Raw genomic sequence first — 23,957 nt, 5'->3', positions numbered from 1 at the left:
CAGTAAATCAGCTTATTAAGTGAAATTATTCTTACAGCATCATTGAGCTTAGTTGTTTTTTTTTAAGGGAATCCTTAATGTTCAATTAACCTCGGATCTTTGATACGTATACATATAGTTACTAAATTAAAAATCAAATACAAAAAGCATAATTTGTTGTTTTTCTGTTATCTTTGTGTGCAAAGTTGTAATTATTTCAAATGTTTATTAAAATAAATATTGCAGCGTATTTTTTCAAAAGATAAAAAGCATACATAAATATCATAGATTTAAAATAGATAATTTATAGATGCAAAGAATTTAACCTTTTATTCATTCAAAAGTATTTTTTAAAACGTCTTAAAGAAATATATATATATATATATTTTTTTTTACAAAAATTAAAAGTTATATTGGATAAACATAATCAAACTGGGATTGATAAATTTCAAACCTGTTCACTATCAAAATAATTACTAACAATTTTTTATCCAGCATTCTTGCAGTTATAAGCTTTTAGAAAGACAAAAGACGTTTCTTAAATTTAATAGTGCGAAACATATAATGCGTTTTAAAATTATTGTTTATTATGCATTAAATTATTCAAAAATAACCGTTATCTGTGTTTTATAATTTTCGTATCATAAGGTCGTACTATAAGATTTATGAAAGGTTCCATTTATAAAATATCGTACAACAGTACTCGTGTCACGGCTACCTCGCTATACGCTCGGGCGCATTTACGCGCCGTGTCGTATAAGGATACTTATGTCACTAGTATTATAATAACGAATTTAAGAAGTATTAAGTATGAGATCTCATATTGTTCATCTATTCACGTGAATCATGATGAATAGATTATACCCATACGTTTAAAATACGAATCGGTATGTGATTTTCAAGTAATTATTTATTCAAATAAATTACAGCTTGCTTACATATATATTATAATAATTAGGGTTAAATAAACAATAAGAAAAGCCCAGCGCCTTTCAGTTTTCAACAATACGTGGCGGTTCACGGAGGAGTACCTCTAATAAACAATTCGATCGTGTCGTACGAGTATTTCTTTGAGTGTATTAAACATAATAAGAGTACACAAATGACTACTTTTATAAAAATTATTGGCTAATGTAAAAAAAATATACATTGTAAAAACATATGCCAACTTTGGTGAAATTAATTTTCCTTTAGTTGCGCGGGAAAATCTTTAATTATCTAGTATTTACATATTTACACATTTACAAAATTAAAAGTATGCAGTTGATTGACTAGCATTAGTCATACAATTAAATACAAAGTTGCAACGTAATGAATAGTTGTTTGTCAGTGATTCTCTGTCGTTTTTGTTATCTTTCGCAGTTGGTAGAGATGTAAATATCTTATAGTTATGCGTTTCGAGAATATTTTTAGTTTTAAGCCTGTGTTTTTGACCCAGTCTCCGTTCGTTACTTCGTTATACATGTCGAACATGTCAGTCTTGGAGAAATATTGTCCCTCAGTGTTATTTTGTTTATTTCAAGCGAAGTCGTTGCCCTGAATTAGTTTTTGAACACTTTACACTTGATTATATTTATTTATATTGCACTTTTTGTAGCTATTATTTGTTGTTTCCTATGTAATAATTTCATTATCACATTAATTTTAATAGAGTTGAATGTTGTTCGGCATCAGACTGTTTTGAGAATCTCCACTATTCGACAATACGTCAACTTACCAAAATTTTATTCAATTCGAATTATTTCAGAGTATAGCTCATCATCGAAACTATTTCTTGATATAATTACTACCGCGCCCCTATATGGCAAGTATAATTATACGTTATATGTATTTATATGCACTGCGCCGTTTGTTTTTCAACATGCGTTTCGCCGGCATCTCTATTGATCAGTTATTGATGCTTATGAATGAGGTGAATGAGTATTCTACTTTAAAGATTTTAATGGATCATTTCAATTAGAATATAGTATTCTGGATTCGAATTTTAATTTTTTGTTATTTCAATTAAACTACATTATTCTAAATAATTCAAACGCGAAAACAAAGACGTTTCGTTTTCACAAATAATGTTTAAAATTATTCGTGAGCCGAATTCGCTTTAAGATTGTTTTAAACATCATCAAATCTTTGATCCTATTGAAACCATTAGATAGAATACCATTTTTTCATTTATAGAAACAATGCTCGTTTTTAATTTTTTTGTAACACACGATTTTGCATTTTTCGTACCTATTAATCGGGACTAAAGTGACTCTTTTTTGACCGGCGGGCTAAACAGTTTTTACGTATTTAATGGTTCGACAAGAACGTGGTTGCTGTGTTAAGAAATAGTCGCGTTGCAAAAACTATATGGTGTGCACCAAGGGTACAGTTTTCCTTCTGTCCAATTTTAAATTCATTGTTTTGAGGCACGACAAACAGTATAGAATGATTAAAAATAATGGTATGATTGGTTCCAACGTTTCACATTTATCATCATATCTTAAGAACGTTAGAGCGTTTGGTAAGGTGATCACGTAGTACTTAAAACGATTCAAGCGAATAAAAAAAAAACGTTTATGAATCTGTTATCATAATTAAGTATCGTTTGGCGGCTTGTCGCGTCTTCTACAGTCCCTGCATCTTTAGGAAACCCACAGGCTTCATACTTTTTCTTGAATCGTAATTGATCGCGTAAGAAAGACGTATTTCACAATTAATAAAATGTTTAAAAAACGAATATAAATTACTCAATTTCTCAGAAATCGATCAGCTATTAATACATCAACAAAAGCCTGAAAAACGCAAATATATCGACTTCCTTATATGAAATTTCAGCAACAGTAATTGGCCGTGATTTCCATGATAAATGCGCTACACCGGCTCGTCTAAATTATACATTACACTAAAAAGCCTTCGATCTAACTTACTCAAGACATTTTAGGCAGCTTAAATTTGTGAACGGCACAGTGGACCGACTGTTGCAGTGCGTGTAGAATAACAGGCTCTTGCTTGCTTGCTTGCGCGTGCTACTCTGGCATGAAAATTCATTAGAAAAAAGAACCACAGATAATTAGTTGAGCTCGATGCCCTGAATCCAGGAGCTGAGATCGCTCGTGGTATCGCAACTAACCGAGTCCTGCTTTTCCCAGCGCCTGGACTCGAGGACGGCCTGGGCGGCAGTGCGTCCACTGAGGTAGGCGCCGTGCACGGTGCTGTAGAACGAGGAGTGCGTGTGCTCGCCGGCGAAGGCGAGCCTCAGCTTGGAAGATTCGGGTCCGGCCAAAGGTTCGGCCAGGCACTCGATGTCTAGTTGACTGGCACCCACGGCCATGGCCGTGTACGAGCCGCGTGTGTACGGCTGCGAGTGCCAGCTCGTGTGCACGCAGGCCTTGGGTGCCGGGACGAACGGGTCGTTGAGGAAGCTGCGCAGGATACCGGTGCAGACGCGTGCTACCTCCTCACTCGCCAGACCCTCCATGTACTCAGCCGCCTTGCCCGAGATCCAGCCGAGCAGCAGCGTGTCCGAGAGTTTGGTGAACGAGTAGATTTTGCGGAACCAGACTTTCGACAAGTCCTCGGCCTCCTCGGCCGGCAGTATCCGGTCGTCCCACAAGAGCATTATCTCCGAGACACCGGCGTTCAGGAAAGGCCTTTCGTATTCTAGGATTATCTTGTCGACCGTGCCGAACATTAGCCGGTCGATGGCCTCGAGCTTATGCGTCGTCAACTGCGGCTCGAATATGTCTTTTGCGCAGGCCTTCAACACCCCCAGGGGTAATGTGCATATCACCTGCTCGCAGTTTATCACTTTTCCGTTATCGCATTCGACTTTTATCGGACTGCTCGACTTGTCCTCTGCGTCGTTATGCCACCTGTGAAAAAGCGTCGTTAATATCGTTTCCGCCAGCTTATGCATCCACCAGACATTGTGAAATTTTGATTTACCTTATTTTCGTAACGGCGTGCCTCGTGAGAATTTTCTCCTTTGGGATATGCTTGCACACCGGTGCCAGAATAGAGCTGTACCCACCTGGTAAGCTAATATTGCCACCTTGCAGTTCCGTATAAGAGCCCATTTCCAGAAGATCCACATCCTTCATACTATCACAGCCAGTAATGCACGTTTCCCTCTTGAGCAAACAGTCAAAGAGCATTTGTCGAACTTTTCTATCTTCCGGCGATAGATGTTCCAGGTATAAATCAGTTTCCAGAGCAATATGTTCACCTACACTACTAATCCCTTCTGGTGGATTGTAGGAGGACAGAAAGTATTCCTCACACTTCCTCAGAAAACACACGTATGCTGCATAAATTTCTTCTAGCACGGAGAACGGCAGTTGCTTGCCATTTTCCATGGCAGCAACGATTCTGTGAGGCCTAGGAATGCTCGTAATACTGATGAGATCATTGGCCATGGCCAATTCGAATATTGGATTGCCCAACACCCCGTGGATCCAGTTTGCTCCTAGCTCTACTTTCTTGTCACCTGTACAAAAACACAGGCATCGGTAATTATTTTGAAAACATGAATTCTCGGTGTGGCAATTGTCAAAGTAGGTAAACAACTGCGGTATTGCGTGAGCACTGCTTTACTTGATCCTGAAGTGACATTACATCAAGAATAATCTGTTAAGTAATAAGCAAAAGCTCGTCTGAATTTGAGAAACGATTCTCGAGAAGCTCGAGTGAAACGACCGATTCCAAGGTAAAGGTAAGTCCCAAAATAGATCGAACATTCCATTTTTTTTTTCAAATATACCAGCCGCAAAGTAACAGTAGCAGACGATTAGTAAGGAGTCTTAACGATTTCGAGGTTACTTGCCGATGGTGGTCGAGACGATCCGGCCGCCGACCCTCGAGCGCGCCTCGGCGATGAGGAAATCCGGCTCGGCATTTTTGAGGAGATGATTTGCCGCCGACAACCCGGCCATACCAGCGCCGATGATGAGGACTTTGCAGGAAATCGGGCCCGCATCCACCGACTCGGCCGTGGTCGACTCCATGTTTGTTGTGAGCCTGCACTGACTGCAGACGACGGGCTAGCTACGCGAGATCAGTTCACACACATCGCTGCGACTGATTCTATACAGCGGCTATATACTATATAGTTAAAATTGCACGATCCTGACGCTTGGCGGCCTCTCGCGACGATCGTTCCAATTGCCTCCGCTCGCCGTCAATTTCGGCGAGCAGTGGAGCTTCTTTGTCACTAAAACAGTCTTGGCGGTGTATATAGGTATACACGCTATATACATATATTGTAGGGTACTCTAGCTCGTCGCACATGCGTTATGGAGATTCCATTTAGAGTGTTCCGTGTTCGGACTGCTTTAGATCGCGTAGCGCCTACACCTATTTATGGTTAGCTCTCACAGTCTTTTGGAAAAATTCGTGTCTTGCGCCGGGGTCGCAAGTGATATTTCATATACGTTTTTAAAGCTTTTCGAGCAGCGCTAAGAACAATAGCAAAATGTCGAGCGACAAGAAAGCGGCGGCTAAACCAGTACTGAAAAATGGAAAAACGAACGAAGAGATCTATGCTGGTTTTCAAACTCTGAGAAACGAGCAGCGGGTTATGGCAAACAAATTGACTGAGATGGAAGCTGAATTGAACGAACACAGGTGAACAAATTTGCTAATGATGATTGCATTTTGCTCTTTGCTGTGTCGATTGAGCATTTTTCAAAGTTGCTGTGGCATTTTGGAACTGACCATGCACAATGGTTTTTCTTTCATTGCTTGTAAAATTCCAATGATCATACTTGATATCTCTTTTCAGGATAGTTATTGATACATTAAAAAATGTAGACGGAAAAAGAAAGTGTTACAGAATGATTGGTGGAATTCTGTGTGAACGAACTGTAGAAGAGGTTATGCCGACACTGCTTGTAAATAAAGATCAGGTACACGTTTTCAATTGCTACAATGAAATCGATTTTTTATTAAAAAAATACATGCTTTACTTCAATTTATTCAATGTATTAACTAGCAAAAATCGTTTTTTCCAGCTCGCAAAAGTAATTGAAACACTGAACGAACAACTCACGAAAAAAGGAACAGAAATCAACGAGTACAAAGAGAAATACAATATTCACATCAGAGGACAAGATGATGTACAAAGGCAAGAAGAATCGAAAGAAGCTAAACGAAATGCAGTTGTTATAAACCCAATTCAAGTTTAAATTATTTATATATTAATATAATCATTGTCAATCGTTCAATGCATTTTTATTATATTCATTAAGTTGCTCAGCTACATCACGACTTATTTTAAATAAACTTCTAACTTGTTGAACTATATTGTCTTTGTAAAAATTATAAACATCATGATGTTTCTCAAATTGATTAATTTAAAATATTTTAATAGTTATGTGCAAAAAAATTAAAATAATACAATTTACAATTTCTTGATACCAAATAAATGCAATTATTATTGGCAAAACAAAACGACTATCGTTGAGTAAACTAACTATACTTGTACACGTATGAATCATCATCATCATAGCGTAAAAAACGTAAAGACCGTCAAAATAAAATTTTTTAAATATGTATATTAACATTTTTTATTTTGCTTGAGAGTAAATTAAGCCTCGTCCAGTCATCCTTTTCATATATATTTAGATCTTTCAATTTCTCGTTTCCAAGTTCCAAGTGAACTTGGAAAACACGAACGAACCGAACAGGACGGAAATTGCAACTCGAACCGACGCGCAGCGGTTAGTTAGTCAGGTGGCCGGTGGCCGCGGTGTCGCTGAAATCTTCGTGAAAAGTAAAAGCTACTTGTGGTAGCACCTTTATTTGTTTAGTAAGTAGTGCGCTGTGCGACTGTGCTGAAAAGACGCATGCGGCGAGCGGCACCTCGGAGTGTAGCGTTTGCAGATTGTGATCAACTTTTTTAACGAGGTGTATTGACTATTTTAATAATAAATTAGTCAGTATTTTTCGAATTCCATCATGCTATCATCACCGAACGCACCGTCATCTGCTAATAAGAACAGCTCAGCAGTGGTATGTTTGTTAAAATTATGTAGCGCTTTCATTTTCTTTCCCTCGACCGACAACAATGTTTGTAACCTCAAAACACTCTTGCTGTCGTTTCTTTGGGTTTATTGTTAGTTGCAAGTGTTCCGTTGTTGAGATAAATTGTATTTATTCCAGAAACCAACTTACACATTAAAATACACTTTGGCTGGCCATACCAAAGCAGTTTCTTCTGTCAAATTCAGTCCAAATGGAGAATGGTTGGCAAGTTCATGTAAGTCTTACAAACTGATTATAGCATCTTTTTCAGTACTATAAACAAAACTTTTAACCATTTTGATCAATACATTACAACATTACAAACCTCTAAAATTTATACAAAACCAGTTACAAGTGTGCGGGTAAAGCACATGCTTTGAGGTTAGCTTGAGTTTGACATTTAATATACACTGTTATCTTATATATTATATATCTTTACTTTGGAGCCGTTTACTTTTAATATAGATATTAACCAGCATATTTTTGGCTAAAAAATTGAGTGAAATAAATAAGTGATATAAATATACATGAAACTAAGAGTTATGTATTTTTTGTAGCTGCTGATAAATTGATCAAAATTTGGGGGTCATACGATGGAAAGTTTGAAAAAACTATTGCAGGTCACAAATTGGGTATATCTGATGTAGCCTGGTCAAGTGATAGCAGACTTTTAGTTTCTGCATCAGACGATAAAACTTTAAAAATTTGGGAATTAAGTTCGGTAAGTAGTTTTTGCTGCTTTAAGATTTTATATTTGAAGAAAAAAGCTCAAACTTGTAATATCATTTCAGGGAAAATGTTTAAAAACATTGAAAGGTCATAGTAACTACGTATTCTGCTGTAATTTTAATCCTCAGTCTAATCTTATTGTATCTGGATCGGTAAATATATAATTTCTCAGTATCTGGATGTCATATTTTTCTATCATTATTATTTATCAATCAATGATTCTTTACAGTTTGATGAAAGCGTAAGAATATGGGATGTACGAACAGGAAAATGTTTAAAAACTCTACCAGCACATTCTGATCCTGTTAGTGCAGTGCATTTTAATAGGGATGGCTCTTTAATAGTATCCAGCAGTTATGATGGATTATGGTAAAATATATTATTCGAAAAACTGAGATTGGTTTGAAAAATTTTAATACATATTTATTATGTTCAAATAGTCGGATTTGGGATACGGCATCAGGACAGTGTTTAAAAACTCTAATTGACGACGACAATCCTCCAGTATCATTTGTAAAATTCTCACCAAATGGAAAATATATTTTAGCTGCAACATTAGATAATACTCTTAAACTGTGGGATTACAGTAAAGGAAAATGTTTAAAAACTTACACGGGGCATAAAAATGAAAAGTATTGCATTTTCGCAAACTTCTCTGTCACAGGTGGAAAGGTTTGTGAAATCCATTTACTTAGCTATTTAATAAGCTGCGTTCGTGAAATATTCTTTTAGTAAGACTAAATAATTATATTGCTATTGCAGTGGATTGTGTCTGGCTCAGAAGATAACATGGTGTATATTTGGAATTTGCAATCAAAAGAAATAGTTCAAAAACTACAAGGTCACACAGGTATGAATGTTTTAGTAAAATGTCCTTATTATTTCAAACTTTTGAAACCATTACTTAACAATGTATGTTTGATTACAGATGTAGTACTGTGTACAACGTGCCATCCCACAGATAATATCATAGCATCAGCAGCTTTAGAAAACGACAAAACCATCAAATTATGGAAGAGTGACACGTAAAACGCTATTTATTTTATTTTACAAAACTTGTAAATGAATTGAATATTTTTTGTACTCGTTATTTTTTTTCTACAAATTTAATTTTAATTTAGTTTTACACATCGATGGACTTTTCATTGGAAAAGTTGCATTCTTAATTTATAAATAAATGATGGTTGCGAACGTATACATACAACAATAAATGTCCGACGATGAAAATATATTTAGGAAAAGCTATGTGAAATAAATTTTTTTATAAATCAAATATTGTGTATATTTCTTCTATTATTATGGTATGCAGCGTGACGTTCGAGTAATGCGCAATTCCGATAACTATATATTCCGGCATTTATTCTATATGTATATAACAATATCAAAATTTTACCCAAATCAGAGAGATTTTCAAACTATTCAAAAATGTGTGGCATTTTTTAAAGAAGATTCATCAATTTATTATAATCTATCTTTATGAAAAGAGTCATAATATAGCAGTCAAGTATATTTTTTAGTATTCAAATTCTAAATAAAAAGTTGTAATTTTGCTAAAATAATAATTTTGAAAATTAAACAATACACGTTCTAGAGGCGTTCCCGGCGTTTTCCGCGTTGTTGGTTCGATTCCTTCGTCGTTCCAATGTTACAGTTGGGTCTTCATGAAGAAGAGCCTTAAGTTATTGCGTCCCTCGCAGGCTACAACACGCACTCTGCAGACTTTAAAAATAACGTACGCGGCGTAAACGTTAGGTTTTATTTGACAGTTTCTAATATAAAACTATCTTTGTTAACAAAAATATACTTGTTATTTTTTAAATATCGTGATGACGTTTTCTCATTTTTAAAATATTAACTTTTGTGATATTTAGACTTAGGTAGAAATATAAACAATATCGTGATAATGGAGGAAGAAACATACGATGATCCAAAACAAGTCTTGGTGATTTTAAATTCTTTAGGAGTTGTTGGCGTTACGACATCAGAATTAAAAACATTTATGAAAGGTATGTTATAAACAAGTATCATTTAAGTCATTAAATAATAACCACAGTTTAACTAAGCAGCATTATACTGCAGGTATTCTATCAATTGTATAATTATAAATATGTATATTTGTAAATCATTTAAATTATTTATCTAAATTGAATTATTAACTTCAGAGCGTAGTAAGTTATGCATAAAGAATTTGTTCATGGAATTACTTGAACTATTAAACAAACAAATGTATATTACATTTAATCTAGATCAAGGTCAAACTCTTTTATTGTTAAATAAGCCATATCGATTCAAGCTTATTTTTTGCTTATACTATTAAGTTTGTAAAAATTCATACCTGCATATAAAAAACTAAGGTAAAGCCGATTATTACTTTTTTTTATTAATCTTGATTAATAATTTAAAAAAAATAATTTGTTACGTCTATGATTGAAATAAAAAAGTTTAAAACTTTTGTAATATCAGTTATACTATGTATGTACTTCAGAAGGAGAAAATATTAATAAAATCAATATTTATTTGTTGAAACAGAGTTAAAAGCATACAAGAAAGTGAAAAGAAAAATGTGCCAACAGTCCAAAGATAAAATAAAGATGAAAATTCAACAAAAACAAGATCCTGACAAAATTTTTCAAGTATATAATAGCAGACAAACATTGATTGAAAAAACACTCAGAAGGCAAGAAAAAGAATTTAACAGTAGACAAACATCTATTGAATCAACACTAAAGAGGCAAGAACAAGAATTTAATAGTAGACAAATATCTATAGAAAAAACACTTAAAAGGCAAGAACAAGATTTTACACCAAGACAGAATAGTATAAGTATGGCACAAAATGGCACAGAAATACATGCAAGCAGTAAGCAATCTAGTGAATTTGCTAATAAAGAAAATAATGTTGAAAATAGGATAATAATTTCTTTAGAAAATCTAAAGTGTTCAAAAGGCAAATCACCACATAAAAAGGCACCTATGAAACTTACTCAAGAGCAAAAAGAAGCAGATGAAATCCATTCGGTGAGAACATGTGGAAGTGTAAAAAAAATTTTGGTAGAACCAGCAATCAGCAAATCAAAAAAATCTGGAATGCCTACTAGCAGCAGAAGAAGTGATAACACTGAATCATATTCAAGATCCAAGTCATGTAAGGCTACTTCAAAACTATATCATTATTCTAAAGATGGCTTTAATATATATCATATATCATCATATTTAAATTAATATTTTTTCAGTTATAAGGCCCCAAATCCCTTGTACCGAATCAAAATCATCATTGTCAAGTAAAAAAATAGCAACTGATCCTGTAACTTTATACAAAAAGTATAAAGATTTTTGGGACCAATTGTCGATACCAGGAGAAGAAAATCATACAAAACTAAGGTGGTCTGTACGTGAAAAGATGCTTGGTCAACATCCTGTGCCAAAAGTAAAAAATCTATTTAATTTATTTTATTTTACAAATGTTATTAAATTAATTGTTAAAAATGTTTAGCAATATGGAAAGATAATATTTACGTTTGTATGAATTTTACTTTGATTTAATAGTTAAAGCTTTATAGCAGGCTTCAAAAAGCGAAAAAGTTTATACTGCATATTGTATTTTTGTTTTTAATTAAATATTGCAGAGTACAGATATTCCAATATAACTTAATCAATACAATGTTACTCTTGTAGGTGTATCTTGAGATGTGTAAAAACATAATTTAATTTTTATCGTTTCAGCCTATTATACCAAATAAGATTCCAATGCAGAGGTCAAATTCTTTTAGAAAAAGGTAATAAAAAGAAAATTCATTTAGAATAATGGACGAATTCAACTGGATAAATATAAGTACATTCAATTAAGTACATTCAGCTCATACAAAAATAGAAAAAAGTTTACAGAATAAAATAGCATATTTGATATTTTTTTATTTAACTAAGAATAAAAAAAGTGATTTATCTATATAATCCCTTAACAAAAATTCCATTAAAAATCTCTTTACAATAACATAAAACATTCAAATATAAGTAATTATCATAATATTTTATCCTTTTATTTTAATTGTGCCTGAATTTCCATTAAATTTGTAACATTAATAACAATGTATGAAATAATATTATTATTATTATTTTTTTTCAAACTATTTAATACACCTACGATTACCGTCGAAATGCAGTTATCGTTAAAAAGCAAATATTATTGAACGTTTAAGCACTATTCAAACAAAGTATTTTTGTCTAAAATCAATATCTATAGTTAGATAAATTATTTCTGTAAATATAGTATAAATAGATTTGCTATTCAGTGGACGTTCATTTTTTCGATAGAATCTTACAAAGAAAGCTGCTACTATCAAGAAAATAATTAATCAAGTGCTAACTAAAGATATGAGAAAGGAATAAGCCTTGAATAGATTTTGTATTTTTATTTCTGCTAATCCTTAACAAATTTGTTGTGCATAATAAAATTATACGTTACAATAATATAATTATATAATATAGAATAATATGCTTATATGTAACAAAATTTGTTAAGTTGACAAACTTATTATTATAGAGTTAACAATATGATATATAAAAAATGTATTGTACATAATACTGTATGTTATATAATTACATTTATCTGGTTATCCCTTTAAACTTTGTAACCTTATTCAAAGTTGTGCGAATCAAAAGCCCATACATTGGCTAAGTCATAATTATACTGAATAATAATCAGTATTCCACAATTGCTTGTATTCATCGATTTAAAAAAACGTCATGTCTACTTATCTTTTTATTTATTTGTTTTTATTTTTTTATATTATATTTTTGTGACTAGGTACTAACATTTTTCACTTTATTTTATTACATGATTTTTGTACAATGTTCCATTTAAACAACCTTTTTTTCTCGTGTGAAGATGATTCAAACGATTCGTTAATCTGTAGGATATTGAAAGTTCCTTTTATATCCGAAGTAAACGTGAAATAGTGCTCTAATAAAGTATAATGGAAGGTGAGCTTCTCTTTTTGAAAAGCGAAAAAATGAAAGAATTTTTCATTTCGCAAATTCAGCGAACGTCACGTATGAAATGTAGGATTTTTCAACAGTCTTGAATTATTTCCGAACGGAAAGTAGAGCACGCCGACGATAATGAACTAATAATGATAAAATTAATCATCTTTTAATTCGCTGTGTCAATTTTACAATTACATGAAGATTTAAACAAGACTGTTCTATTTAAAAGTTCGATTACATTTCGAAGTAAAAATAATACGGGAGTATAAGGTGAGCATTACAATCGACCATGTAAAATAGATATTTGTTATTTTACATATGAATATTCGTTCGTCTTCTTAACACTTTTCATTAATGATGAAAATTCAAACAGAAACTTTCAGCCGGAAAATTCTTGTTCAAATCTTTGGGCAATTATATATCTTTAACAAATTGTCGATCGATCGTCCTTGCTGAAAACATGTATTTTTACAACCATTGATTTATGTACACTGCCCTTATTTGACTGTCAAACTCAATTTAAAAATACGACAAAAAGACAATTCGACAATTTCAACTAGCGTGTCCATACATACTTCAGCAGAGCGGGAATTTGCAAGCTTACCAAAGCTTACTTTGATGGCTAAATGTACTGATTCAATTTCTGACTGTCGGAATTAAAATTTCTATCTCAAACTCATGCACGGTATTCCGTTCAAAAGTGTATTCCAGTATTTCGTATCTCTGAAATAACTTCTATAAAAATATTTTAACGATGTATATAAAAAATATTATTGCTTATCAATTTTAATAAAGCTTGAGAATTCGATGACGAGGAGATTCCGATGTTAATCAATCGAGAATCCCCAAAATTTATTATTTGAATAACATTTTATAGAGGTATACTCCGATTGGATTTTTCAAGAGCCAATCCGACATTTTCAGCAAGGACAGACGCAGTCGTGAACAATTTTTTCAATCTTTTTTTTCCAAACAATGTATATAGGAAAAGGATTTTTTATCTTCATCTTATTAGAGAGGTACTGCCGTTAGCTAGTATTTTGAACGATGATCTAACGAACACCAGTTTCGAAGAGGCCGCGGGTATTTAGGCGTCAAAATTAACAAGCGGCGCAATTATACTTTTCGCGCATGTCATGTATAGTGTATAAACTCGCTGCTTTTATATTTTACCCTATATCGTCGCTCCCTACAAAGGCTAGCACTGTTCAAATTTCCCGTCATAAGTAGCACAACTCATTTGACGCACGCTAGATTAAACTAGCACAACTCAAACTTTAAACAACCAATTTCTATAAAAATGTTCCGATTTTTGCGAAACTGTTCCTAATGCACATTTTTAAATATTCATAATTTATCAGGTTTTCCCAAATACAATAATTTTTTTTAATTGTTCACCTTTTTTAGAAATTTCCGCAACTTTTTAAAACTCCGAAGTTTGCCGGTCTTTGTCCAAGGTTTTCATGAACTTAACCAACCAAATAACCCAATAAAAACGTAAAATCCTCACATTTTAAGTAATATAAAGTCGCGAATTGTGCTACTATTGGCGGCAAATCGTGAGCTGTGCTAGTTTTCGTTTGAAAATTTGAACTATGCTAGTCTTCGTAGGGAGCGACGATATGATGATTCAAAAGCAACATCTTTTTAATTTCGTACGATTTATATTTTCTAATTTTTTATCATTGCACAAAATACACGCACATAAAGTCGAGTGCGACGCAATTTATTTTGTTTTATTGAAATCCTTTGAACAACTCATTTCGAGGAGTATTATAAAAGTTCTTCGCATTATAAGTTCATAATAATAATAATGTATTCAGAAATCAAACTCGCTTGAAGTTTCACTACAATAATTGGTGATATAAAACATATAGGTAAAACATTGTTAAATTGTCATCTAAAACGTCGATTATACAATAAATGGTTTCTATATATGATTCGATTGTTGGTACGAAGTCATCGATTGGGGAAATGTGTCAGATTTTTTCTGTATAATTAATTGATTATAATTAAGCTCAATAAGTTACGAGATAATTTCCATAGCATGTATTATTATGAAATTTCGTTCGTTTCGTGTGGCTTCACGTATCCATTATTACATCACAATTGTAGTACTGATACCGTATATGCGGTATCGGTACGCGCATTTCGTATATTTCAGAGTTCGTAATAATGGTATAAAAAACCTCAATCATGATGTTGTTTCTGAGAATTTAAATCTGTTTTCTTGGCAATCAAATTTTCGAAGCTCATATCGATAAAAAATAGATGCTGAATTTTTTTCATTGGAAAAATATTGTCTCTCGTCGGTTATGGGAATTCGGTGTCTCGTTGTTAAGTATTTCGGCACGTTCTGAACATTTATTTTCTATGATAATCAGTTGAATTTTTCTGATTGCAAGCATGCCTCGAATCTACTGCGTTGGCACGTGTTGACTTGGGTTCGCTTTCGCGAACGATAACGTTGTTTATACTTTTAAGAAGGAATCAACGCAAGTGTACGAGAATCTCTTTACAATTCTCTCGCGAAGAATGGCGGGGGTGAGTCGTCGAATGCGGGCGGTATGGTTGTATTTATGTATGCCGCGCGCTTTCCAACTTTTTCGAGGTGATTTTGCGGAACTTCGCACTCGATCGAGCGCCATATTTCATCACAATATAGCTACGTAGCGTTAATCGATAAACGAGTAATCTAGTCCTTCCTGAGTCGACTGGGAGAACTTTGAATATTATTTACGCGGAATTTAAGCTAAAGTCTCGCACACTCACAAAGTTAGTATTTTCCCGTAGATCTGCTTTACTCGAAAGTAGCTGAAGATAAATTTAGTTAGAAAAGTTAGCTAATTGGCGCGGCGAAATTAGTTAAAATAAGCTAATTTCTTCGGCAAATATATAGTTAACTTTTCTGCGCCTTAAAATACTTTCATTACTGCGCATTGGCCGCGTGTAAAAAATTGGTCGACCTAATATACCTTACGATCAGAAAAAAACGATATCGCATATATTTTTATTCAAAAATGTCCGCCTTGGGTTCGTCGCGTTGCTCGGAGGCTTTGCTGTCAAAAAATGTGCTTCGTTCGTCGTCTCTGCTCGCTGCAGCGAATATTCTCTTTGAAGTGGCCAATAGATTTTCGGTAGCCGTGCGTGTGACGACGTATAATGAAATTAAAAGTCGGCCCGATACGCGGTGAAAGCGCGTTTCATATATTGCCCGACGCAGAAGACGTGTCAGAAATTGTCGGGTGCGGCTATACTATATGCAGTTTTTAAATCTCTTTTGTCGCGCGCGGGATTCGTTGAAAGCGTCATTAATTGTCGGAGTAAAAATATAACGATCAATTCTTTTTTTGTCATAAAGTTGCCAATATTGCGCGCAACCATACTGACGGCGACTCATCCCTGTGCGATGATGAATTCAATTCATCGCGCGCGCGCGTGTGTGTGTGTGTGTGTGTTGAATGTGGATTGAAAAGAGGCTCGAAAACAGATTTAAATCGTCAGGAATACCACGGCGATGAGTATACAGAGCGAGACGAAAAACAAACAAACAATCGGAATACCATAGAATTACAGACAGCCAAGTATACGGAAATGAAGGGCCATCAAGTTTTTAATTTTCGAAATTGCGTTATTATTCCCCGCGGCTTGTGCACTTTGGTTGAGAATCACACTTGTCTCACTCTTTGGTGCTTGACCTACAAACTACTACTGCTACGAGCTACCGCGTGCGCGCACGTGCATACGCGTATCGCGAATATGCGCGTGCGCCTGTTTTTATACACACCCATTATCACGTATTCATTAATTTATATCCGCGCCAGTCGCACATTAAAAACATGGTTTTCACTCTCTCGCCTCTCTGTGGCTTCTCCCTCTCGCGCTCTCTCTCTCTCTCTCTCTCTCTCTCTCTCTCTCTCTCTCTCTCTCTCTCTCTCTCTCTCTCTTGTACCCTTATCATTTCGTATGCGCATACAATTTACCTTTCTATGTGTTTTATGTGGATTTGCGAGATACACCGCGACCCGGAAATCTCGGTCGTATCCGCGTCGCGCTGTATATATACTGAAGAACACCCTGTATTATACTTTTACGTTTAATATCGCCTCCGCTGCTTATGCTCGACGTAAACATACATACTCTCATTCCTTCTCTCTGCAATAAGTACTGCATACGTGCGGCGTGACGCGGTTACTCGCGCGGACAGTTCATCATCGGCGACACAATACTTTCGCCCCGCCGTACCATACAGTTTAGAGCACTTTTACTATCCTGCCGTTACTTCCGCTCTCCACACACACGCGCCCCTTTATTGTTCGCTGTGTGCCGTCCACTGCTTTTCTAGATATATTTCATACGTGTGTCGCATATATCGGTTATACGCACTTCTATATACCGCCGTAAGTAATAACTGCCGTAAAAAGACTAGAAAACTTCAGCTCGTACATAGAAAACCTCTTGAAAAAAATGCGACGCTCTCTGCTCATTCGCTCGCGCACCACACACACACACACACACACACACACACACACACACACACCAGTAATAAGTAATATTGAGTCGCTATACGTCAAAGCGCACGCGCGCGCTTTCGTTTATCCACTGCAGTAGCTGAAAACTATAGGGGCGAAGCGTCAGCTCTCGCTACTCCTGCGTTTCGCTCCGGAATGCAAAATTATCATGCCGGTTGCTTATCGGCGAGCGGTGATTGACTACATTCAGTTATAACAAGTTCGCGTATGCATATATTAAGCGGGACGTACTATGCGATCGTCATTATGTCGTCGGTATAAAAAGGATGCGCGGGTTTCAATTAGCGGCTAATTATGTCCGGGCGGCGATATCATATTATATAAGTTATATAAGAATGTGTGTCGCGCGCGCGCGCGTCCTTGTGTGTGTATAATGTAAATTTTGATCCCACGCGAAATTGCACCCAAGTCTGTGTTCGCTTATAGTACTTGTACAGCGAGAACGCAGGAGTCTTTTGGACAAATCCAGAGTAGATACAACATACATACATTCTACGCTATAATCAGCTACTTCGTTATGCAAATTGTACTTTGTGTTTACGGGCAGATTTATGAGCTGAGAGAGCGGCATTAGTAACGAAATAAAAGGGCCTCCTAACTTCCGCGCGAGAGGCTAGTCCCAGAAGGAATACGCGTACACGGCTATGAATCCACGCGGGACTCGCGGCCTGTGTGTGTGTGTGTGTGTGCGCGTGTGTGTGTGTGTGTACACGCATTACGTGCAGGGGCTGTGCAGCACATCGATTTAGAAAATTTCTCACCTCCGAACCCCGCGAGGATTTTCCCCGCGCGCATAACTTGCAATTTCGCGTGGTCAAAATCACGAGAGGTACTCTACTTAAGATGCGGTGCGCAGGTGTGCGAGAGCGACGCTTCGTCCCGTGTGAGCAGGTGAGACTAGGGGCCGCGCCCCGATGTCAACTGCATGTCGCAAGAGGTGCTAGCGCGGTACGGACGAGACGAGAAAGAGAGAGCTAGGAGGGAGGGCGGCCGGCGGCCGCAGAGGATCATCGGGCTCAGACGTCCATGGCGTCGCCGACGTAGCCCTCGTCCGGGCTCTCCGGGTGCTCGATGCCCTCGCGGTTCTCGGACGGGTCCAGCGGGGCCTGGTGCGGCTGGTGCGGCTGGTGCTGCTGGTGCTGCGGGTGCCGCGGGTGGGGCAGCTGCATCAGCGCCGGCGGCGCGTTGCTCGGGCACGCGCCGCCGACGGCGCCCTCTAGCTGCGTCTTGGCCTGGAGGAGCGAGCGCGGCGAGAGGGCCGCGGGCTCGCTGCGGTAGGCCGCCGGCGGCGAGGGTATGAACGGCGTCGGCTGGACCAGGGCCGCGTAGCCGATCTCGAGGACCGGCTGGTTGCCGGGGCAGGGGTAGCCGGCGGCGCGCGCCAGGAACTCGGCCTCGCGCGACAGCCGGATCGTCGGCACGGCCGCCGAGCCCGAGAGCATGAGCTGCTGGCGCTGCCTGATGCGCGGCAGGGTCTCGCTGCAGGTGGCGCTGCCGCGCTGCTGCGGCGTCACGGGGCCCAGCTTGGGCAGGCCGAAGTTGAGCGGGTAGCCGTCGCGGTCCAGGCAGTTGGAGTAGGCGCTGTCGAGGCAGGCGCGCCGGTAGCTGGGCTCGAGGTAGCCGCCCGGCAGGCCGCTCTCGACCTGGGGCACCTCGTTGATCAGGTCGGGCTCGATGAAGCGGCGCTGCTGCAGGTAGAGCACCTCGCTGAGCTCGCCGAACTCGTTGAGCTCGGCCGCGGCGGGCCCGTAGCCGGGCTGCTCGAGCCGCCCGCTGGCGGTGGGCATGAGGACCGCGGCCGCGGAGGCCGGCGCGTAGGCGCTCGTGGCGCCCTCGGGCTCGCAGGCCGGCTTGCTCGGCTTGTCGCCGCTGGGCTTCTTCAGGATAGAGGGCGGCACCACGCTGCTGCCGGCCGTCGAGGGCTGCTTGAGGTTGCTCTTCGAGTGGCTGCGCAGCCGGCGCGCGTAGAGGAAGATGCCGAGGAAGAGGCAGCCCAGGGCGAGGAGCGTGCCGAGGAGGGCGCCCGCGGCTATGGCCGCCGCGTAGCCGGCCCCGGGGCTCTCGGCCGGCGGCTCGACGGTGCTGCGCTCGCGCCGCAGCACGCGCAGCGTCAGGTTGCCCCGGGCGCTGCCCGCCGCGTTCTCCGCCTGGCAGACGTAGCTGCCCTCGTCCACGCTCTCCACTTCGAGTATCTCCAGGCTGGCGCTGATCTTGTTCTCGCTGCTCTGCTCGACGTAGCTGTACCTGCAACAGGCCGAACGCACGCGGGCTTCCGTTAGACTATATCGCACTTTTGCGCCAATTGCCTTTCCCTGTTATTTCGCGAGAAGCATCGGCGCGTTTCCTCGCTCCGCGACTCGGCAGTTCGCGCGAAATAGTGTAGCTGTGATAAGTAGCCAGCCCGAAAAGGCTGCAGTTACTATGCGCGCGGCGCAATTAGAGTTAATATGTATCGGGGAATCCCCTCTCCCTCGAAATCCTGCGCGTGTAACGGCTGTTATATTATTAGAGCGTCGCAGATTCGCCGAGCTTTGCCCGCCCACGGGTGTTATTTGCAAACGCGAGAAAATCCAATGAGCGTCGTTGTTTGTATTTTTGTTGATTTTTTTTCGAAATACATCGATTTTATGCGCGGTTGTCAATTAATATGGCATTGACATCGGTAGTGTAGCCCTGAGGTGGATATAAATTTACACAGGCGTGTGTATCTTTATCAAAGTCTGCATATTCTAAACTTTCCTATGATGTGTTGATTTCAATATACCCATTGTACACACTCTTATACAGCTGTTGGAAACGTATAGCGATGGCAAAGTTTCTGTGTATTCTCCATTAAGTAACTCTCTGCTCTTGGTATTGCCCTTTGCCACACTCGCTATTGTACTTCTCTGTACCGCGTGTTTTTTAATGAAAATTTCTCGATAGGCTCGAGGTTTTTCAACAGTGTTCGTCTCTACAGTTAAATGGTTCGAATATGATATACTTGCGAAATAAAAGCAAAGTAAGGGAATTTTCAATTTGAAAAAGAGCTATACGTATTTTTTACTTTTTGTGTTCCAATCTCACGACTCTGAAAGCCTTCGATATTTCTGGTTTACTCGTCGCGTCTCTCGCGTCGATGTGCAAGAGGTGTCTAGGATTAAATCGATCTCCTCTTCCGCCTATTTTCAAGATTTATTGGTTCCTATAAGCTAGCGAACCCGTCGGCCCAGGTGAAGCCTGGTTTATATTTTAATATCCTCGACGCGCCGGATTAAACTCTTTTGCGTGCAGTTGGGGAATTATAAAATGCGCATTCTACTAGTCGATGATACGCGCGTTGGATTTTTTGTAAAGACTAGATTTTTAACGTGCAGCAATACTCGTAATACTCGTAATTATTCTTATATAACTTATGGCGCGAATTATTTTAATTACACTGCATAATATTCGTAACCGCTTTGATGCTCTCCATATGCAAACCCGAATTCACGGCTTCATTATACGTTTGAACGTTGTATGGAATAAATAAATGAATTCTTGAAACGACGCGCGTTGCGTGCGTATAAATTTGGCAAAGAAATAAACATGGCGTAAATTATATTGTATAATATATTTCGCTCAAAAATCGCATCGAAATCGGGATTATTATCAGAAACATGTTGTGCGCACTATACGTTGACATGAATTATTGGCAAACTGAGTTTTAAATACGTGACAACGGAGAGTGGGCCTACTTCTGATGAATAGGAAGTATTTACATATATAATATTACAGCGAAAACTCGTCCTACCCTGTAATTCGACTGATTTTTCGAGTTACGTGAGCACAATTTTTACGCACGTTTAATATTTTAGCGGATACATTTTTCATTCGTTCAGCGGGATGTTCGTGCGGAAGTAAATCCTTTTGTAAAATTCCGCAATAAATATCAAACACGAGCAAATCGAACATTTTGTTTGGCCAGGAGCACTTTCGCGAACTCCCGTGCAGTATGTGGGAAATGCGTCCGAGCTTTCCGAGTTTTTCCATTTTTGCATTTTTCGAATCTCTAAAATTGTACAAGCGAGAAATTACAACGATCCATCAATACTTCGCGAGAGAGCTGCCAATATTGCAGCTGCAGTAATCGGGTCGGTCATCAATTCCCTCAATAATTTGATTAATTAATAATAGATTAATTAGCAAAATTGTTAAACGGTATAGCCCCTGGCTAGTTCTCCATACATAACGCAGGTAGGTGTATTAATACTATAAGTAGCGAAATTCGCCCGCCGATGATGCTTCGCGCGTTCATCGCATGAAATTACGTAATTAGTCGAGTGCGCGCGCGCGATGATAGGAGCGAGAAGAAAAAAGGGAAAATACCGAAAGATCCGCATTATCGACTACTAGCGACTACTAGCTACTACGAACGAAATTACAGAAAGTGCATATCGCGCAGGCAGATTCGAATCGGATGGGGCCGTTCGTGCACTCGAATCAAAGCGTCGCGAATTCCTTTGGCGCTATCGGGCCGCTAGTTCGGTGCCAATTCAATTAGGCGATTCGCACGCGAGTTCGGCCAGCATCGATTAGGCGACGTGTGAATTATGGCGCAGTCATTGTTGTGCAGGCGCGTATTAATAATCTATTATTTGCGAATTATAACTATTCGCGTCGGCGGGCTCCAATCCCGTGTGGAATCGTCGCGCATAATCCATTGAGCGCTGGTGCAGAAGAACTCGGACGTCGGGCGCGTAAACAAGTCTGGGCGCGGTTGTCGCGACAATAGACGCGCGAGAACGATCGCCTGGCGTGCTCGAAGAGGATCAGCCAGAGAGAGAGAGAGAGAGAGAGAGAGAGAGAGAGAGAGGGGGATGAGTTACGTAAACGATTGGCAACGATGCATCGCGGCATCTCCCGCAAGCAAATCGCGCGGAGATCGATACAATCGCAGGTGCAGTCGAGGAAGCCGAGGATTAGTGCAGGGCGAGGTCGAGGCCGGGGCAGAGCGAAGAGAGATGAGCGTTACGTAAAGGCCGCCGGGGCTCTATCGGGCTCACCTGACTCTCCGCGGCAGCTCGCTGGGCTCCGGCTCGGCGTCCAGGTCGAGGCTGCGCCCGTTGACGAGCCAGCCGGCCGCGGCCTGGGGCACGGCCTGCACCTCGCAGAGCAGCGTGACGTTGTCGCCCTCGTAGACGTCGAGCGGGCTGGCGGGCAGCCGCACGCTCGGCAGGCAGGCGAGCTCCTGGGGCTTGAGCAGGCGCACGGGCCGGGCGCGCAGCCGCTCCGGCCCCTGGCAGCTCGGCTCCGCGTCCTGGGGCGCCTGGGCCTGCGAGGCGACCAGCCAGTCGCGCAGCGCCGCCAGCTCGCAGTCGCAGAGCCAGGGGTTGCCGTGGAGCGGCAGCCCGTGCAGGCCCGCGCTCGTCGGCAGCGTCGCGGGCGGCACCTGCCGCAGCAGGTTGTCCTGCAGCTTGAGCCACTCGAGCGCGTGCAGCCCGGCGAACGCGCCGGCCTCGAGGCGCGCCAGCCGGCACCTGCTCAGGTCGAGGAAGGTCAGCTGGGCCAGCTGGCGGAAGGCCTCGCGGCGCAGCTCGCCGAGGGGGTTGCCGGCGAGGCCGAGCCGCATGAGGTTCGGCACCGAGGCGAAGCTCTCCGTGGGCGGCTGCTCGAGCTCGTTGTCCGCCAGGTCGAGCTCGACGAGGCCCTGCAGGCCGCTGAGCGCGAGCCGCGCGACCGAGCGCAGCCGCGAGCGCGCCAGGTAGAGCCGCTGCAGGTTGACCAGCCGCAGCGCGAGGAAGCCCTCGGCCTCGAGGCTGAACAGCTGGTTGCCCGAGAGGTCGAGCACCTGCGTCTCCTCGCGCGCGCCCTGCGGCAGGCCCTGCAGGCCCCGGGCCGCGCACTCCACCCACTCCTTGCCGGCCTTCCACTTGCAGCTGCAGGCGCTCGGGCAGGCGTCCGCGCGGCCCGCGGCCCTCAGCAGCAGCAGCAGCAGCAGCAGCAGCAGCGGCGGCAGCGGCGGCAGCGGCGGCAGCAGGGCCAGCCGGGGAAGCATGGCGCGGCCGCCTGCGACATGGACGCCCGCGCGCCCCTCGCTCTCTCGCACTCGCGCACTGTCCCTCGCACTATCTCTCGCTCTCTGCGACCACGACGACGACGACGACGACGACGACGACGACGACGACGAGGCTGGGCACGGGCAGCGCTATCCTCCGCCGCGATCGCAGCACTGGCGCGTGCAGTCACGCTGCCTCTGGCGCTGGCCGGCAACGCGCATTGATTTTACCCTCGTCGCCGTGCGCGCGCGCGCGCGCCTCCATGGGGGAGCTCGGCCGCGCGCTTGCGCCGCCGCCGCCGACGCCGCCGACGCCGATAGGCCCGAGTGCGCGCGCGTCCCCCGTCGCACGCTCCGCACGCTCCGCACGCGGAATACACGCCGGACGTGCGCACCGAGTGGCTCCGGAACCGCGCAGGCGCCGCGCGCGGGGGCTCCATTGTCCTGGCTGTCGATTTTCGGATTTTCTGATGAGGTTCTCGGATCCGCGCGCGAGCGCGTTGCATTCATCGGGCTTTTTCAGCGTGAACGTCGGAATGTCCGCTTCCGCGCGGCCCACATTGTCATCGTCACGCTGCTCCGCGCGCTCCCGCGCGATGACCGCTGCACGGCAGTCATATCCGCCGATGCGGTGATTCACTGCGACATTCTTTTCGGGCCTGCTCGATCTGACTCGATCTCTTTCCTATTTTAAGAGAAATATAATTGTTGATCGGC

General features: G+C 41.1%; 5 protein-coding genes across 5 annotated transcripts; 3 read left to right on the top strand and 2 right to left on the bottom strand.

Moving 5' to 3' along the window:
• Positions 1 to 871: 871 nt before the first annotated feature.
• LOC100114885 (peroxisomal N(1)-acetyl-spermine/spermidine oxidase) lies at positions 872 to 5,080 on the bottom strand. Its single transcript, XM_016987222.3, has 3 exons — positions 4,784 to 5,080; positions 3,907 to 4,447; positions 872 to 3,833 (listed from the first exon to the last, which is right to left on the bottom strand). The coding sequence occupies exons 1-3, from the start codon at positions 4,962 to 4,964 to the stop codon at positions 3,032 to 3,034; spliced, it is 1,524 nt and encodes a 507-aa protein (XP_016842711.1). The 5' UTR covers positions 4,965 to 5,080; the 3' UTR covers positions 872 to 3,031.
• A 63-nt stretch (positions 5,081 to 5,143) lies between these two features.
• On the top strand, positions 5,144 to 6,512 carry LOC100113907 (prefoldin subunit 2). The gene is made up of 3 exons (XM_001600210.6): positions 5,144 to 5,583; positions 5,741 to 5,864; positions 5,970 to 6,512. Exons 1-3 carry the CDS (start codon positions 5,432 to 5,434, stop codon positions 6,141 to 6,143), a joined length of 450 nt encoding a protein of 149 aa, XP_001600260.1. The 5' UTR covers positions 5,144 to 5,431; the 3' UTR covers positions 6,144 to 6,512.
• A 248-nt stretch (positions 6,513 to 6,760) lies between these two features.
• LOC100114928 (protein will die slowly) lies at positions 6,761 to 8,983 on the top strand. Its single transcript, XM_001599737.5, has 8 exons — positions 6,761 to 6,969; positions 7,120 to 7,216; positions 7,539 to 7,702; positions 7,773 to 7,862; positions 7,940 to 8,079; positions 8,151 to 8,382; positions 8,473 to 8,560; positions 8,639 to 8,983. The coding sequence occupies exons 1-8, from the start codon at positions 6,916 to 6,918 to the stop codon at positions 8,737 to 8,739; spliced, it is 966 nt and encodes a 321-aa protein (XP_001599787.1). The 5' UTR covers positions 6,761 to 6,915; the 3' UTR covers positions 8,740 to 8,983.
• Positions 8,984 to 9,386: 403 nt separating this feature from the next.
• Positions 9,387 to 11,809, top strand: LOC100680319. Its single transcript, XM_003425385.5, has 4 exons — positions 9,387 to 9,716; positions 10,240 to 10,854; positions 10,943 to 11,136; positions 11,433 to 11,809. The coding sequence occupies exons 1-4, from the start codon at positions 9,614 to 9,616 to the stop codon at positions 11,487 to 11,489; spliced, it is 969 nt and encodes a 322-aa protein (XP_003425433.1). The 5' UTR covers positions 9,387 to 9,613; the 3' UTR covers positions 11,490 to 11,809.
• Positions 11,810 to 12,103: 294 nt separating this feature from the next.
• Positions 12,104 to 23,443, bottom strand: LOC100115012 (leucine-rich repeat-containing protein 24). The gene is made up of 2 exons (XM_031921541.2): positions 22,249 to 23,443; positions 12,104 to 19,468 (listed from the first exon to the last, which is right to left on the bottom strand). The coding sequence occupies exons 1-2, from the start codon at positions 23,238 to 23,240 to the stop codon at positions 18,241 to 18,243; spliced, it is 2,220 nt and encodes a 739-aa protein (XP_031777401.1). The 5' UTR covers positions 23,241 to 23,443; the 3' UTR covers positions 12,104 to 18,240.
• Between the last annotated feature and the right edge of the window lie 514 nt (positions 23,444 to 23,957).

The sequence above is a fragment of the Nasonia vitripennis genome (assembly GCF_009193385.2).
Source record: "Nasonia vitripennis strain AsymCx chromosome 1 unlocalized genomic scaffold, Nvit_psr_1.1 chr1_random0013, whole genome shotgun sequence".
Taxonomy (NCBI): Eukaryota; Metazoa; Arthropoda; class Insecta; order Hymenoptera; family Pteromalidae; genus Nasonia; species Nasonia vitripennis.
The sequence above is the reverse complement of the archived record's forward strand: the minus strand, read 5'-3'. Positions and strand labels throughout refer to the sequence as shown.